The sequence below is a fragment of the Rhamphochromis longiceps genome, linkage group LG15, assembly GCF_057381845.1.
Source record: "Rhamphochromis longiceps isolate RC_006_pf linkage group LG15, R_longiceps_female_GT1.1, whole genome shotgun sequence".
In the NCBI taxonomy this organism is placed as follows: domain Eukaryota; kingdom Metazoa; phylum Chordata; class Actinopteri; order Cichliformes; family Cichlidae; genus Rhamphochromis; species Rhamphochromis longiceps.
The window spans coordinates 11,741,674-11,754,229 of record NC_140571.1 but is presented as its reverse complement, the minus strand read 5'-3'; the positions used below and the strand labels follow the sequence as shown (position 1 = coordinate 11,754,229).

The 12,556-nt window shown below is 40.7% G+C and overlaps 1 protein-coding gene across 3 annotated transcripts in view; it reads left to right on the top strand.

Moving 5' to 3' along the window:
• The window catches only part of stxbp5a (syntaxin binding protein 5a (tomosyn)), a 103,910-nt gene that overhangs the window by 36,234 nt on the left and 55,120 nt on the right, over positions 1-12,556 (top strand). For all 3 annotated transcript variants that reach the window (XM_085382296.1, XM_085382295.1, XM_085382294.1), the window contains exon 5: positions 228-328. In XM_085382296.1, the coding sequence (XP_085238422.1) occupies positions 228-328 (101 nt within the window). The remainder of the gene's footprint in view (positions 1-227; positions 329-12,556) is intronic.

The following is a 12,556-nucleotide window of genomic DNA, read 5'->3' as shown; positions in this document are numbered from 1 at the left end:
TTATGAATCATCATCGTTACCTGGGAGAAAGCTGCCTGATTTAAACTCAGTTCCCTGAGTTTCTAGGGAATGCAGTCTGACTAATACATGTCATGCTCGCAGACAAAATGTGCAGACGTGTTCATGGAAGCTTCAGTAGTATGTAGTTAATGACACTACCATGTTTGTGTGAATGCTTTTCCTTTGTCACCTTCAAAAAAGGAAACTCAATGCCTCTGTTATGACAGGGGGCGCTGGTGAGCGCTTTGGCAGATGACAGCGTCCACCTATGGAACCTGAGACAGAAGAGACCAGCCATCCTCCACTCCCTCAAGTTCAACAGAGAGAGGTAAGTGGGTCGCGCATAAAAGCTGCAGCTGGTCAGAAACACCGCATACTTAATTGAGTCCACTTGCTTTCCAGTTTTTCTCTCAGTTGTTTCTCTGCATGCTCAGTTAGACCCCACACCTGGTCTGGTGCAACATGAACCGTGATTTTCTGAGTAGGGTTAGTGTCAGTTTGCCGCCTGTTTCAGCTGTTAGTTTTTGCAGTCATACAGTGTGCAAACAGATGGTATTTCATTTGGCACATTTGTCTGTGCGCTTGCAAAACTGTGCACAGAGCACTGGAAGTGACAGAGAGTCTGATACTCTCGATTTCTCTCTCTGCTGGTCTCCAACTAAACACTTGGTATTTGGGTCACTTGCTTTGCCTTTGAGGTTTTTCCCATCACTGGGGCACAGGTGTGAAACCTACCCAAACACCTGAAGGTTTATACCAGTTTACACCACGCAGAGACACAAACATGTCATGAATAAAAACAGAAGTAATGTGAGTGATTTTTTTTTTTTCAAGTAGTTGATCAGGTATGGTGATGTAAACCTTTTCTCCACTGGACAAATCTACCCTATTGTTACCCTGAAGAAGAAAAGCAGTCTATACATATTTGTTCGGCCACTTTGCATGTTTCAATCGACTTTAAGTTATTACCGTATTTTCCACACTATAAGGCGCACTTAAAATACAAATTTTCTCAAAAATCCACAGTTCCCCTTATAATCCAGGGCGCCTTATGTTTGAATTCTGGTTGTGCTTACTGACCTCGAACTGATTTTATGTGCTACACGGTGCTCAAAAATCAAAAATGCTTTAGTACGACTTTGGTAAGCGACGAAGCTGCACCGCTTAATGGATTGTCTGAGCATTACAGCTACCGTAGTCAGGAGCCTCAACGAGTAATCTGGGTCCAAAACTCAGTCTTCTTCAGGTCCCAAATCCACATATGGATATGTGGACCATATTATTGCTCGCTAGTATACCACTTCCTAACATTAGATTGTGATGTAAATTTCTGAAGAATCAACACTGTTTTTTGCCTATAATTGTATTGTGTTATGATAATTAAGGTGCCAGGATAGACATCTTCTCAGGGTTGCATCTAAAGGACAGAGGGAATGGTGCACATACTGGCAAAATTCTAAGTCATACTGTCTGAATACTGCATTTTTTTTTATGCAGTTTAAGTTCTGAGACACAAGTACAGAATCACCTCACCTCCAGGAAGTTAGTGTACACCCATCAGAGCCAATCATATCACTGGCCCACGATCTGTCACTGTGGAAAGCGGTGAAAGGGTTAAACCTCAGAACAAATGATCTGAGATGGCGATGATGTGATGGACAGGTGGCCAGCAGCAGCTTTTAGGGCGGATTGTGTTCTTGTGGAGGCGCTTGACTGCCTCTGACATTTAGTAAACATTGCCGCCCAGCCGAATGACCTCAAGACACAGCATCAAAGAAGAGCAGAGTTACTGCTAAGAGACGTCAAGACGGGAAAAAGAAGCTGCAAAGTCACTTGACACGTTTGAAATGGGAAAATAAGAGAAGACCGTTAAACTAATGCAATGGAAGCAACTGAAAAAATCTTAGGAAGAAGCTTAGAACAGTTAACGAATTTGAGATGGAAATAGAATAAGAAAAGAAAGCTAGAGATTACCAAAGAAGGTTATAAGGTAGGAGCAGGAGAATGGAGCATCCATTTAATTCATTCATGTTCTCAGCCCCATTCAGTTGAAATCAATACACAACATGTAACAAGTTGGAGAAAATTCAGATAACTGAGCTTCATGAAGAAGTCTTTCCAGTCAGACTCATTGGGAAAATCAGACTGACTATCTCTTCTGCCCTTCACAGGCACAATCTTGCTTGAGGTTTGAATTAACTTTTTATTTGCCCTGTGTATCCACAATATGAGTTTGCATTTTTTCTCAGGTATGAATAGATTTTTTTTTACTTTCTAAAGACATACAACTTAGCTGAGGTGTTAATGATGGTAAAACCCTGCGGCAGACTGCTGACCTGCTCAGGATGTACATCGCCTGTCAACTGCTAGGATAGGCTTCAACTGCACCTTGATTCTGAATTAAATGAACAGAAGAAAATGGTTGGTTGTAGGTGTTAAAGTCCACTGTGTCATCTGACACAGCAGACAATATCCTCACCCCCAACTATTTTGCAGTGAGGGATTGACCCTGGTTCTGCTGGAGGTTTCTTCCTGTTAAAAGTAAATTTTCGCTTCCCACTGTCACCTTGCTCATTGGGGGTTATCTGAATGTCGGGGTTTTCTCATACTATTGTGGGGTCTTGACGTTACTTCACTGTTATTGTGATTTGGCGCTATATAAATAAAACTGAAACAAATTGAGTCAGCTGTCTTTAGCTGGGCTATACTCATCCAACTTATACTGTAGATAAAAATTGGTGCTTCTCTATAGACAAGTGGTAATACTATAGAAACCTTAGTGTAGCTGTGTACATTACAGGCCTATCCGGTTGTTCAGTGATGACGCGACGAATCCTACTTCCGGGTCTAAAGTAGTCTGCGTTTAATATGGCTTTTGTGTTGTTAACATGTTTAATGTTTTGTATTTTCTTCTATTTGATCTCAAAAAACTCCTAAAACAGTCAGTGATCCCTGTTGACCTCCCTCAGCTTTTATTACCACTAATCATTTATTCAGTTCAGCTCAGTTTTTAAAACCTTAGGATGTAACTACAGCCCAGCCCATGCAGCAGTATATGAATGACTAACCTCGTATTGTGGATGGATTATCTCAGTTGTTCTCCTGGCTGAAGTTTGGTCCTTTTACAGCATCCTGCCATGCGATTACATTTGTTCCTGACCACCGAGAACACTCACGTTAACTTTTATCGAGTGGAAAAAAAGTTAGCTTGTTTATATTATGCTAACATAGCTGTGTCGCTAGCGGTCACGTAGCACATAATTATATACCAGCTAGCCCAACTTCAGTAACCTTACAAACGTCACTGCTGTTTAGTTTTCCGTCTTCATTTATGCTGGAAGTGATAACAGAGCTGTACGTTTTAATTTGTTTCCAAAACCCCGCAGTCAGGACATGCTATATTGTATTTAGATAGAAGCTAGCGAGCTAACTCCCTGCTAACTTCTAACTCTGTTAAATGTCATAAATTCCGTTTTCATGGATTCCTGGATGTTAAACTCAATTGTTACACCTGGTAGAGCAGAACGCTGATCATTTTATTAAAGATGAAAGACTTTAGACAGTTTTTCAACTCTCAGTAATGCCATAGTGATAGTTTGATATATGGACCTGCAGCGGAGTTTAGACCCAGACACGGCTAGTGACGTCTGACTGAACAATCGGATAGAAATGTGCATCAGTTGATTTGGTCTTACATATAAAATACCAGATAAGGTGAAGTTGATAAGGCTTTTTGGATGACTTCTTTGGACTAAACATACAATGATAGGTGTATAGAAGCTAATGGGTTTAAACTTTAACAGTATTAGAAATCAGCTTACTATTATATGCTGATACCTCCCATAGGTATTTTTATTAAAACAACTGATCTTTGGAATTACTTAGATTTTGTAGGACCTCATGCACACTCAGCTTTTCTGTCACACCGTTAAAAAGAAGCTACAGATATCTGTAATCCTTGCTTTGTTTATGTTTGTGTGTGTGCGTTTTTTTAAGTGTGCACCCCGATCATACTTTCTGTAGCTGTCAAAAGAAAGAAATACCATGAGGTCATGTTTCCCAATAGATATCACACCTTGAAGTGTCATCTGAAGTTAAGAGTGAGTGTTCTAGTAAAGCCAGAAAACTTTCAATTATTTGTAAGGCCAAGATGTCGGTCACCCACTGCAATCCAATCCCATCTTTTTTTCCTTCTTGCCCTCTCTGACACTTTGTTCAAAGCTTGACTTGAACTTGCCAGAGGACAGAGCAGCTGTGAACTCCATCAAGAAAAGCACTGACTCACCCATCCAGAACTGTGACAGCAGCTTCTTAACAGGGTGAAAAATACTCCACTATAGTAATAAAAATTATAATAATAATGTTAAGTCATAGTAAAGTTAAGACAACATTCAAAACAAATATTATGACAGCTTGTGGTTGTAGATGGACTTAACTTGGCGTAATGAACAAAATTCCTTTGGCTCTGCGCTTCACTGCAGTCAGTGGTTATTGCTTAATCTCTTGGTGATGACAAATCTGTGACACGTCTGGAAAGTTCCAGCGTTTACCACAAAGCCACAAATAGTTTCTTTCTTTCCGTGATTATCGAAACACGATAAAGCGCGTTAATTAATGAGAGGGATAGAGGTGCCAGTAGACAGATTATTTAACTTTGGAGAGAGCTGGGCTTGCTGTTTCTTCCTGCTAAGCTAAATGCCTCTTGGCTCAGGCTCTGTATTTAATGCACAGACATGAGGGTGCTATTGATTTAGCCAGCTGCAGTATCTCTCAGTAAGAAAGCAATTACTGCAAACGTGTCGCCCAAAATGTTGCACTATTCCTTTAATGGATGTTTTGGTTTTGGACGGCACTCGCTTTCGACAGCTTTCTCGCCAGCAGATCAGTCTTTATGACTGCTATCTTTAAAACGGTAACTTCACTTTTACTATTGATAAGGCTGTAAAATGTGGAGAAGCTAAAGAAAGCGAACTATATTTGGTGATTAATGGCCAAAAAATGTAGTTTGGTTAGTAGGCATGCTGGGAAATTTTGTTTCTCCGTGTATGCCAAGTTGCTTGATACCTGGGGTCAGAGTGTGGGCTCTTCCATGATAGAAATATCACTGTTGAGCCACCACAGCCCACTTCCTATCATCTTTAGGCCCGTTCAAGTGCTCTAAACAGATCTTTCATTCCTCCCTAATTGAGCCCTGATCAGAATTTGAGTTGATGATTGAGAGCAGTGTTGCAGAAAGCCCCTCGAGCATCAGTATCCATACACATTAGGCAACAGGGAGATGAGAGAAAGGAAGAGAGGATGAGCTGAGACACACTGGGCCTCAGCCAGAGAGCAGTGAGTCAGTCTGTGGGAAGGAGTGTGGGGGGAAAAAGAAATCCTGCCGAGTCATTCTGGCGTAGGATGCTCTCGTCACCTCCTGGCCTCACAGGAATGCATTGCAGATGTGGATGTTATCGTTAAAATAGGGTGATATGATACGAGATAATGGTGGGAGAGGTGGGAGTGTGTGCTTGCAAAAAAGTGACACCTAATATTTTATGTTCTCTGTGGTAAGATTAAGGAAAGTCTGTTTTATAAATACTACCTCATTGTATTCCTCTTATACTTCAGTGAAGCTGTCTGACAGTCAATCAAGGTGACTTAATAATAAGCCTAAAGTCACAGCCTGCTATCACAGATTTTTTTTGTACTTAGGAGTTTGCTGACATTGGGAGTGCGTCAATCAAATGTCTTAAAAATGCTTGAAAAATGAATTATTCAGTTCAGCAGACTTTGCTCAGAGATATTTGGCTGATTAAAGCTGCTGCAGGGCTGATGATTTCGATTTGATTCACTCCACAACTTTCTCCCCAGCTTCTAACCTTGCACACATGCATTGAAACATGCAAAGGTGAAAAAGTACGTGCATGTCTTTGAGCATTGGCACCTTAGATTAAAATCCCCTAACCGCTTTGGGGTATTAGAAGCTTTCATTCTCATGGATAATTTGCTATGTTTAAAGACTGTTCAACTCTTACACGACTTTTTTTGGCTGCTGTAACTGCTTGACAATGGTGATGTCATTTTTATGGAGATTTCTTTTTGTTCGCTGTCTGTGTCTGAATCACTCTAATCCAAATAATCCAATTTAATCCAAATAATACCAAAGAAATCCAAACTATTGTAAAATTTCAGACTTTGAATAGCTTTTGAAAGAGAATATTGGCAAGAAACACAGTGAGTAAAATGAAACAATGATTAACTTTGTCTTCATCCTCTCCTCCCATTGTTTACAGATCAAACATATTTATAAACAATATACATTTATGTTCATGATCACCCCTGTTAATATACACTCACCCCTTCATTAGTTGCAGCTTGCTCGTGTTGGACCTTCTTTTGCCTTCAGAATGGCCTTAATTCTTCATGGCATTGATTCAACAATGCGCTAGAAACATTCCTCAGAGATTTTGCTCTATATTGAAATGATAGCATTACACAGTTGCTGCAAAGCTTCACATCCATGATGCAAATCTCCTGTTCCATCAAATCCCTAAAGTGCTCTTTTGGATCGAGATCTGACTGTGGATACCATTTGTGTATAGTCAACTAATTGTTATGTTCAAGAAACCACTTTGAGATGATTTGAGCTTTGTGACATGGTGCAGTATCCTGCTGGAAGCATCCATCAGAAGATGGATAATACTCAAGTAGGCTGTGGTGTTTAAATGATGCTCAGTTGGCACGAAGGTACTAAAATTTCCCCCACACACCATAACACCAATAGCAGCCTGACTCGTTGATATAAAGCAGGATGGATTCATGCTTTCCTGTTGATTACACCAAATTCTAACCCTCCCATTTGAATGTTGCAACAGAATTTGACACCTGTCAGACCAGGCAACGTTTTTCTAGTCTTCTGTTATCAGATTTTGATTAGTGCAGGTGAATTGTGGACTAATCCAGCACCTAGTGTGGTCTTCTGCTGTTGTAGCCCATCTGCTGCAGTTTCGATTATATGTATTATGTGCCCTTCTGTATACACTGGCTGTAACAAGTGGTTATTTGAATTACTGTTGGCCTCCTATCAGCCTGAAACAGTGTCTTTGGACCTCTGGTGTCAACAAAGAATTTTCACCCACAAAACTGCTGCTCACTGCATATTTTCTTTTTCTTCCTTTTATCATTCTCTGTAAACCTTATAGATGTTTATGCAGGGAAAAATTCAGCAGGTTGACTTGTCTGCATTTGTAAATGTTTTGAATCGCTGCCATGTGATTGGCTGATAAGGTATTTGCATTAAGGAGCAGTTGAAAAAGTGTAACCAGTGAAGTGGCCAGTGAGTGTATTTGCAAACAGGAATGTGAATTAATATAAAACCACACAGGACAGCTTCACTGGAAACAAATTTGTTTCATATTACTGTCTATTTATCCATTCTGCACCCTGTGGTCTGTGCTGAAGGATAGCATGGTAAAATGTTGTTCAGAAAAAAGGAAAGTGTCACAAGATCAAGGCAGCGTAGATCAAAGTATTGTAACTGGTGATTTCTAATTACAGGCGCGAGCAGATTACTGGATGATCCTCACTGATAGGAATGCCACATAAAACCATGCTTTATAAAAGATGACTTTCTGGAGTGTCCCCTCTTCACAATTAATTCACAGCGAACCGTACTGTCATACGTCTAGCTCACATTGCAGTTAGTGTCAGAGTTGTGTTGTGCAGCAGGTGTCTGTCATTTCTAAGGCAGTGTGCTTGGCTCCGAGCCTGCAACCAGCAGCTGTGTGGTGACCACTTGAAGCTGGAGGTTTCACCAGGAGACGCGTGCATGCACAACAAGTGTGAACACAGTGACACACACGTAATGACAACTGCACAAACAACTGAGTGCGTGTTTGCACACACGCACAGAGAAATGGACACACACATACACAGTAACACACTAACAAACTGCAAGGATAATTTGTATAATTATGCTTCACAGTTGGCCCTTATATTCTGGCAGTTGACTTGTATATGCTCATGGATCAAACCTATTTATACACAACATACATTTGCACACAATACATGTGCAATTACATTAATTCATATCAACAGCTGGGGAGCACGTAATAACCACACACACACCCATTTGCACTCACATATACAGACAGACAGTAAGCATAAATGCAGTAACAACTACAATATGTTTGCATTTTACAAAACCATCGCTCATGAAATCGACGCATGGGCCTGATCTCTGATAACAACGAGACGGCCTACCTGAAGGAAATTAGGAATCTGGAGAACTGGTGCCAGAGGAACAACCTCCTTCTAAACGTCAGTAAGACAAAGGAGCTGATAGTGGACTTCAGCACTAAGCAGGAGAGGAACTACCAGACCCCCGTCATCAACGAGTGCCCAGTGGAGAGAGTGGACAGCTTCAAATACCTCTGAGTTCACATCACGCAGGACCTGTCATTGTCCTGTCACATCAACACCGTGGTGAAAAAGGCCCGACAGCGTCTCTACCACCTCAGACGCTTGAGAGACTTCCAACTGCCCTCCAAGGTGCTCAGGAACTTTTACTCGTGCACCATAGAGAGCATCCTGGCGGGAAACATCTTAACCTGGTTCGGGAACAGCACCATGCAGGACAGACGAGCTCTACAGAGGGTTGTGCGGTCAGCTGAGCGCACCATCCGCTCCGAGCTCCCTGACCTGCACTCAATCTACAGCAGGCGGTGCCGGACCAAGGCCAGGAAGATCGTGAAGGACCTCAGCCATCCCAACAACAGACTGTTCTCTCTGTTGAGGTCAGGAAAGCGATTCCGCTCCCTGAAGACCAACACAGAGAGACTGAGGAGGAGCTTCTTCCCGCAGGCGATACGGTCTCTCAATCACACCACCACACAGTACTGACCCACACATATGGTTCTTACACACACACTGGACTTTCTGGACTTTGGTTTTGCACAACACTGGTCACTATATTCTTCATTTCCGGTTAATACTTGTACAGCTGCTGTTATTGTGTATATATTTATTTATATTTAGATTTCTTCATACATTCTTATATAGTTCTATATTGTGTATTGTGTATTTTGTTGTACAGTTATTTTATTTTCAACTTTAATTTATATATTTATCTTTATCTTATTCTTCCCAGTTAAATTTACCCTTCATTCTAATTTGTGTTGTACAGTTATTTCATTTTTAACCTTAATTTATATTTTATTCCTTCCTAGTTAAATTTACCCTTTTTAATTTTTCATATTTATTTCCTATCTTATTCATAGCCTTTTCCTTTTTTGTTCTCTTTAGGTCACGAGCAGTTGTCCAAGCATTTCACTACATATCGTACTGTGTATGACTGTGTACGTGACAAATAAAATTAGAATTTATTTATTTTATTTACATGCAAGCCCTCATATGCATAGACGAGGCACATCTGCTTGTGCAGTGGACCGTCTGCTAGATAAAAGGATCCCACAAGTTATCATGAATATCCGTGTTGCTGTTACATTTCCTCTGGTTAAGTGCATCTGTACAAACATGTGCATCTCTCTGATAATCTGTCCACATGCGAGTTAGCCACTAAAAATCACGTTTTTAGTGGTTTCAACTATGGTTTCTGGTATCTGGTTCGTTTTTTCCCTAAGAGATTTTGAAGTGTGTATATAACACTATTCTTGAAGAAAGAGATATATGGAAACTGTTGAGATTGGTAAACACACAAAATCAAATCAGCAACCTTTAAGCCTTATCATGTCTCTGCTTTGCGTAGATGCATCTTACACATGGACGTGAAAAATCTGGGTTACATTTATTTTTTGAAGATTTCAAAAGGTCAGTCACTGCAAAGTACTTTCTACAATATGCTAAAACTTGATTTTGATTTTGTCATGAACCTAGTATGATGAAAGCTAAGCTCTTCCACTTTATAATAGTACAAGACTGTCCAAAGGCCTTGATCCACACCTCACTCCTCTACACTTTGCTTCTGGGGAACCATTCATTCTTCAGTTTTTAAAATGTCCTTATCTTTGTGAACCTTTGAGTTATGAACCATTCAAGCGCAAAAGAGCCATCTAGCCCAAGGGATGAACCACTGTTACGTCTACACATAACAGATAACCAATTTTTAATTGTAGACACAATGTTACTAGCATTTTGTTGCAAAACCACAAAGTTGTTCCATTTCTTTAGCTGAATTTACAAAAAATGCTAAACATAACACATTTTGACAAGCATAAAATATCATTTTTGCACCAAAAAAGTGATTCCCAAAGAGCTATTGGCTGGAAACCTGGTGTATCTAGGCATGATGCATGTGTCTCTAAAGAATTTGCGAACATTTCTTTGGAAGAAGTGGCAAGGCAGATGAACGGCATCTGAAAATCATGTCCTTGGGTTCTGACACAGGATCTGTTTCAGGTCTTTGCAGGTTGATTTATCTACACTTTGCCGAAAGCTCGTGAAAAATGATCTCAGGTGACTGTTAAGAAGGGGAAAAGGTGGCAAAATGCCAAATTACACAAGAACTGGACTGAAAATCAGTGGCAACAGGTCTTATGGATTGATAAATCTATGAAAGTTGTGGTTCAAATCATCAACAGTATAAGGAAAGAGGTACAAGAATGTATGTCCACAGCCATCTGTATAACATGGTGGAGGCTCTGTCATGGTTTAGGGTGAATTTCAGCCAGTGGTGGTGGGGGTCTTCACAAAATATGATGAAATAAAGAACACCAAAAAGTACCATCAGATTTTGATTCACCATGCAATACCATGTGGAAATCACTGGATTGGCAACAGTTTCATTTGTCAGCATGACAGTGATCCCAAACACATTGGGAACATTAAGAGCAAAACAAAAAGCAGTCAACATCCAAAAAGAGTTTTAAATGTCCTTTAAGAAGCCTAGAGAACTATTCCTGAAGACTACTTAAAGAAATCACAAGACAAATCGCTCAAGAAGGTTCAGCCTCTGTTGAAGAATAAACGTGGTCATACAAAATATGAGTTAAATGTTGTTTTATGTCTCTTTGCATGTGTTATTTTGGAGGCTTGGTATGTGATGCAGCCTGCTGCCTCTCCAAAAGTATGAATATATTTATTTGTTAAAGCAGAGCATGGAGGCAGAGAGGGGAAGAGCGTGTGTTATAGTAAGAGCTGCTGCTGATCTCAGTACAGCCCCGGAGCAACAGTGTGAGATCGACTCCCAGAGTGAATGAAAAGTTTTAAAATGCTTTAAGCTACCGAACAGCTTTGCGAAGTAAGTTTTGGAGGAGATGCAATTACTAATGTTCACTGGCAACATCCATATGCTGCACATGGAGACACAAATCCTGATAACTAGAGATCGAGTTACCCGTCATGCTTCAACAGGGTATTTTTTTTTGCATATGTATAACCAAGATCACAGTTTCTATTATTTAGTTGTATCTCTAATAGGGATGGGTACCGGTTCTGACATAAACGGTAGTAACCAGACCGAAAAGCAGCGCACATTTCGGTGCTTTATTTCGGTGCTTTTTTTCCTGAGATGTCATACACTTTAGATTCTAGCCAATCATTTTACGTTTCCGAGGATAGCAGGCGGGTCCAGGTACGTACGTTCTTTTAGAGCAGAGCTACAGATTAAAAATGCCCAAGGCGAAGCGGTCAAAGTCTGGCTGTACTTCACAGCAAAATATGCAAACTCAGCAGCCTGCAACAAGTGCTTTAAGCTGATACTGTGATACTGTCAAAGGAGGTAACACCTCGAATCCCATGAAACACCTGGCGACGCATAGCGTTTTTTTTAAAAGCTGAGAAATGCGCCGTATTTGATAGCTTGCTGCGAGACCTCACACCGAGCGCATCTACTGCGGGTGTGGTGCCTGTTATCGGACCCGGAGTTAGCAACATCCCCCAAAAACCCGAAGAGGAGAGTCCTGGCCCCTAGCCCTGCCAGTGTAGCAGAAATGATGACGGATGATGACGGCAGCAGCAGCAGCTGTTCTTCTCTGAGTGAGTAGCTTAATGTTGTTCGTGTGTAATTTACGCTGAGTAGGCTAACCGCATTATCAAATTAATGCATGTAAGGTGAACTAGCAAACATCATCATAGCTACATGCGGCTGTCTTCTTGTTTGATGGCAGATACTCCCTTCACCCTGGCCAAAAAGGCTAAAATGACCAAAGAAAAAGTGGGGAACAGTTAAACATGAGAGGTTTTTGGACAAAGTTTGTGTTTTTTCCATTGATTAAGCACTGCTTCCAGCCAAGAGTGATGCCATAAAAAAGGCTAACATTGTTATCTTTTTACAAAAAAACAGCTGAACATGAGAGGTTTTTGGACCAATTTTGTGTTCTCCATTCTTTAAGCACCGGTTTGAGCACCGTTTAAGCACGGGCACCGTTTCAAAAGTACCGGTTTGGCACCGATATCGGATAAAACCTAAACGATACCCATCCCTAATCTCTAAAATGCTTTTGCACATTAGTTATGCTCAATTGAATCAACATTGAATCATGCAGAAAATGGGATTGCATATTTTTCTAATTATAAGGAATTGTTTTAATATTGCGTATAGGGCTGCCGCACACGA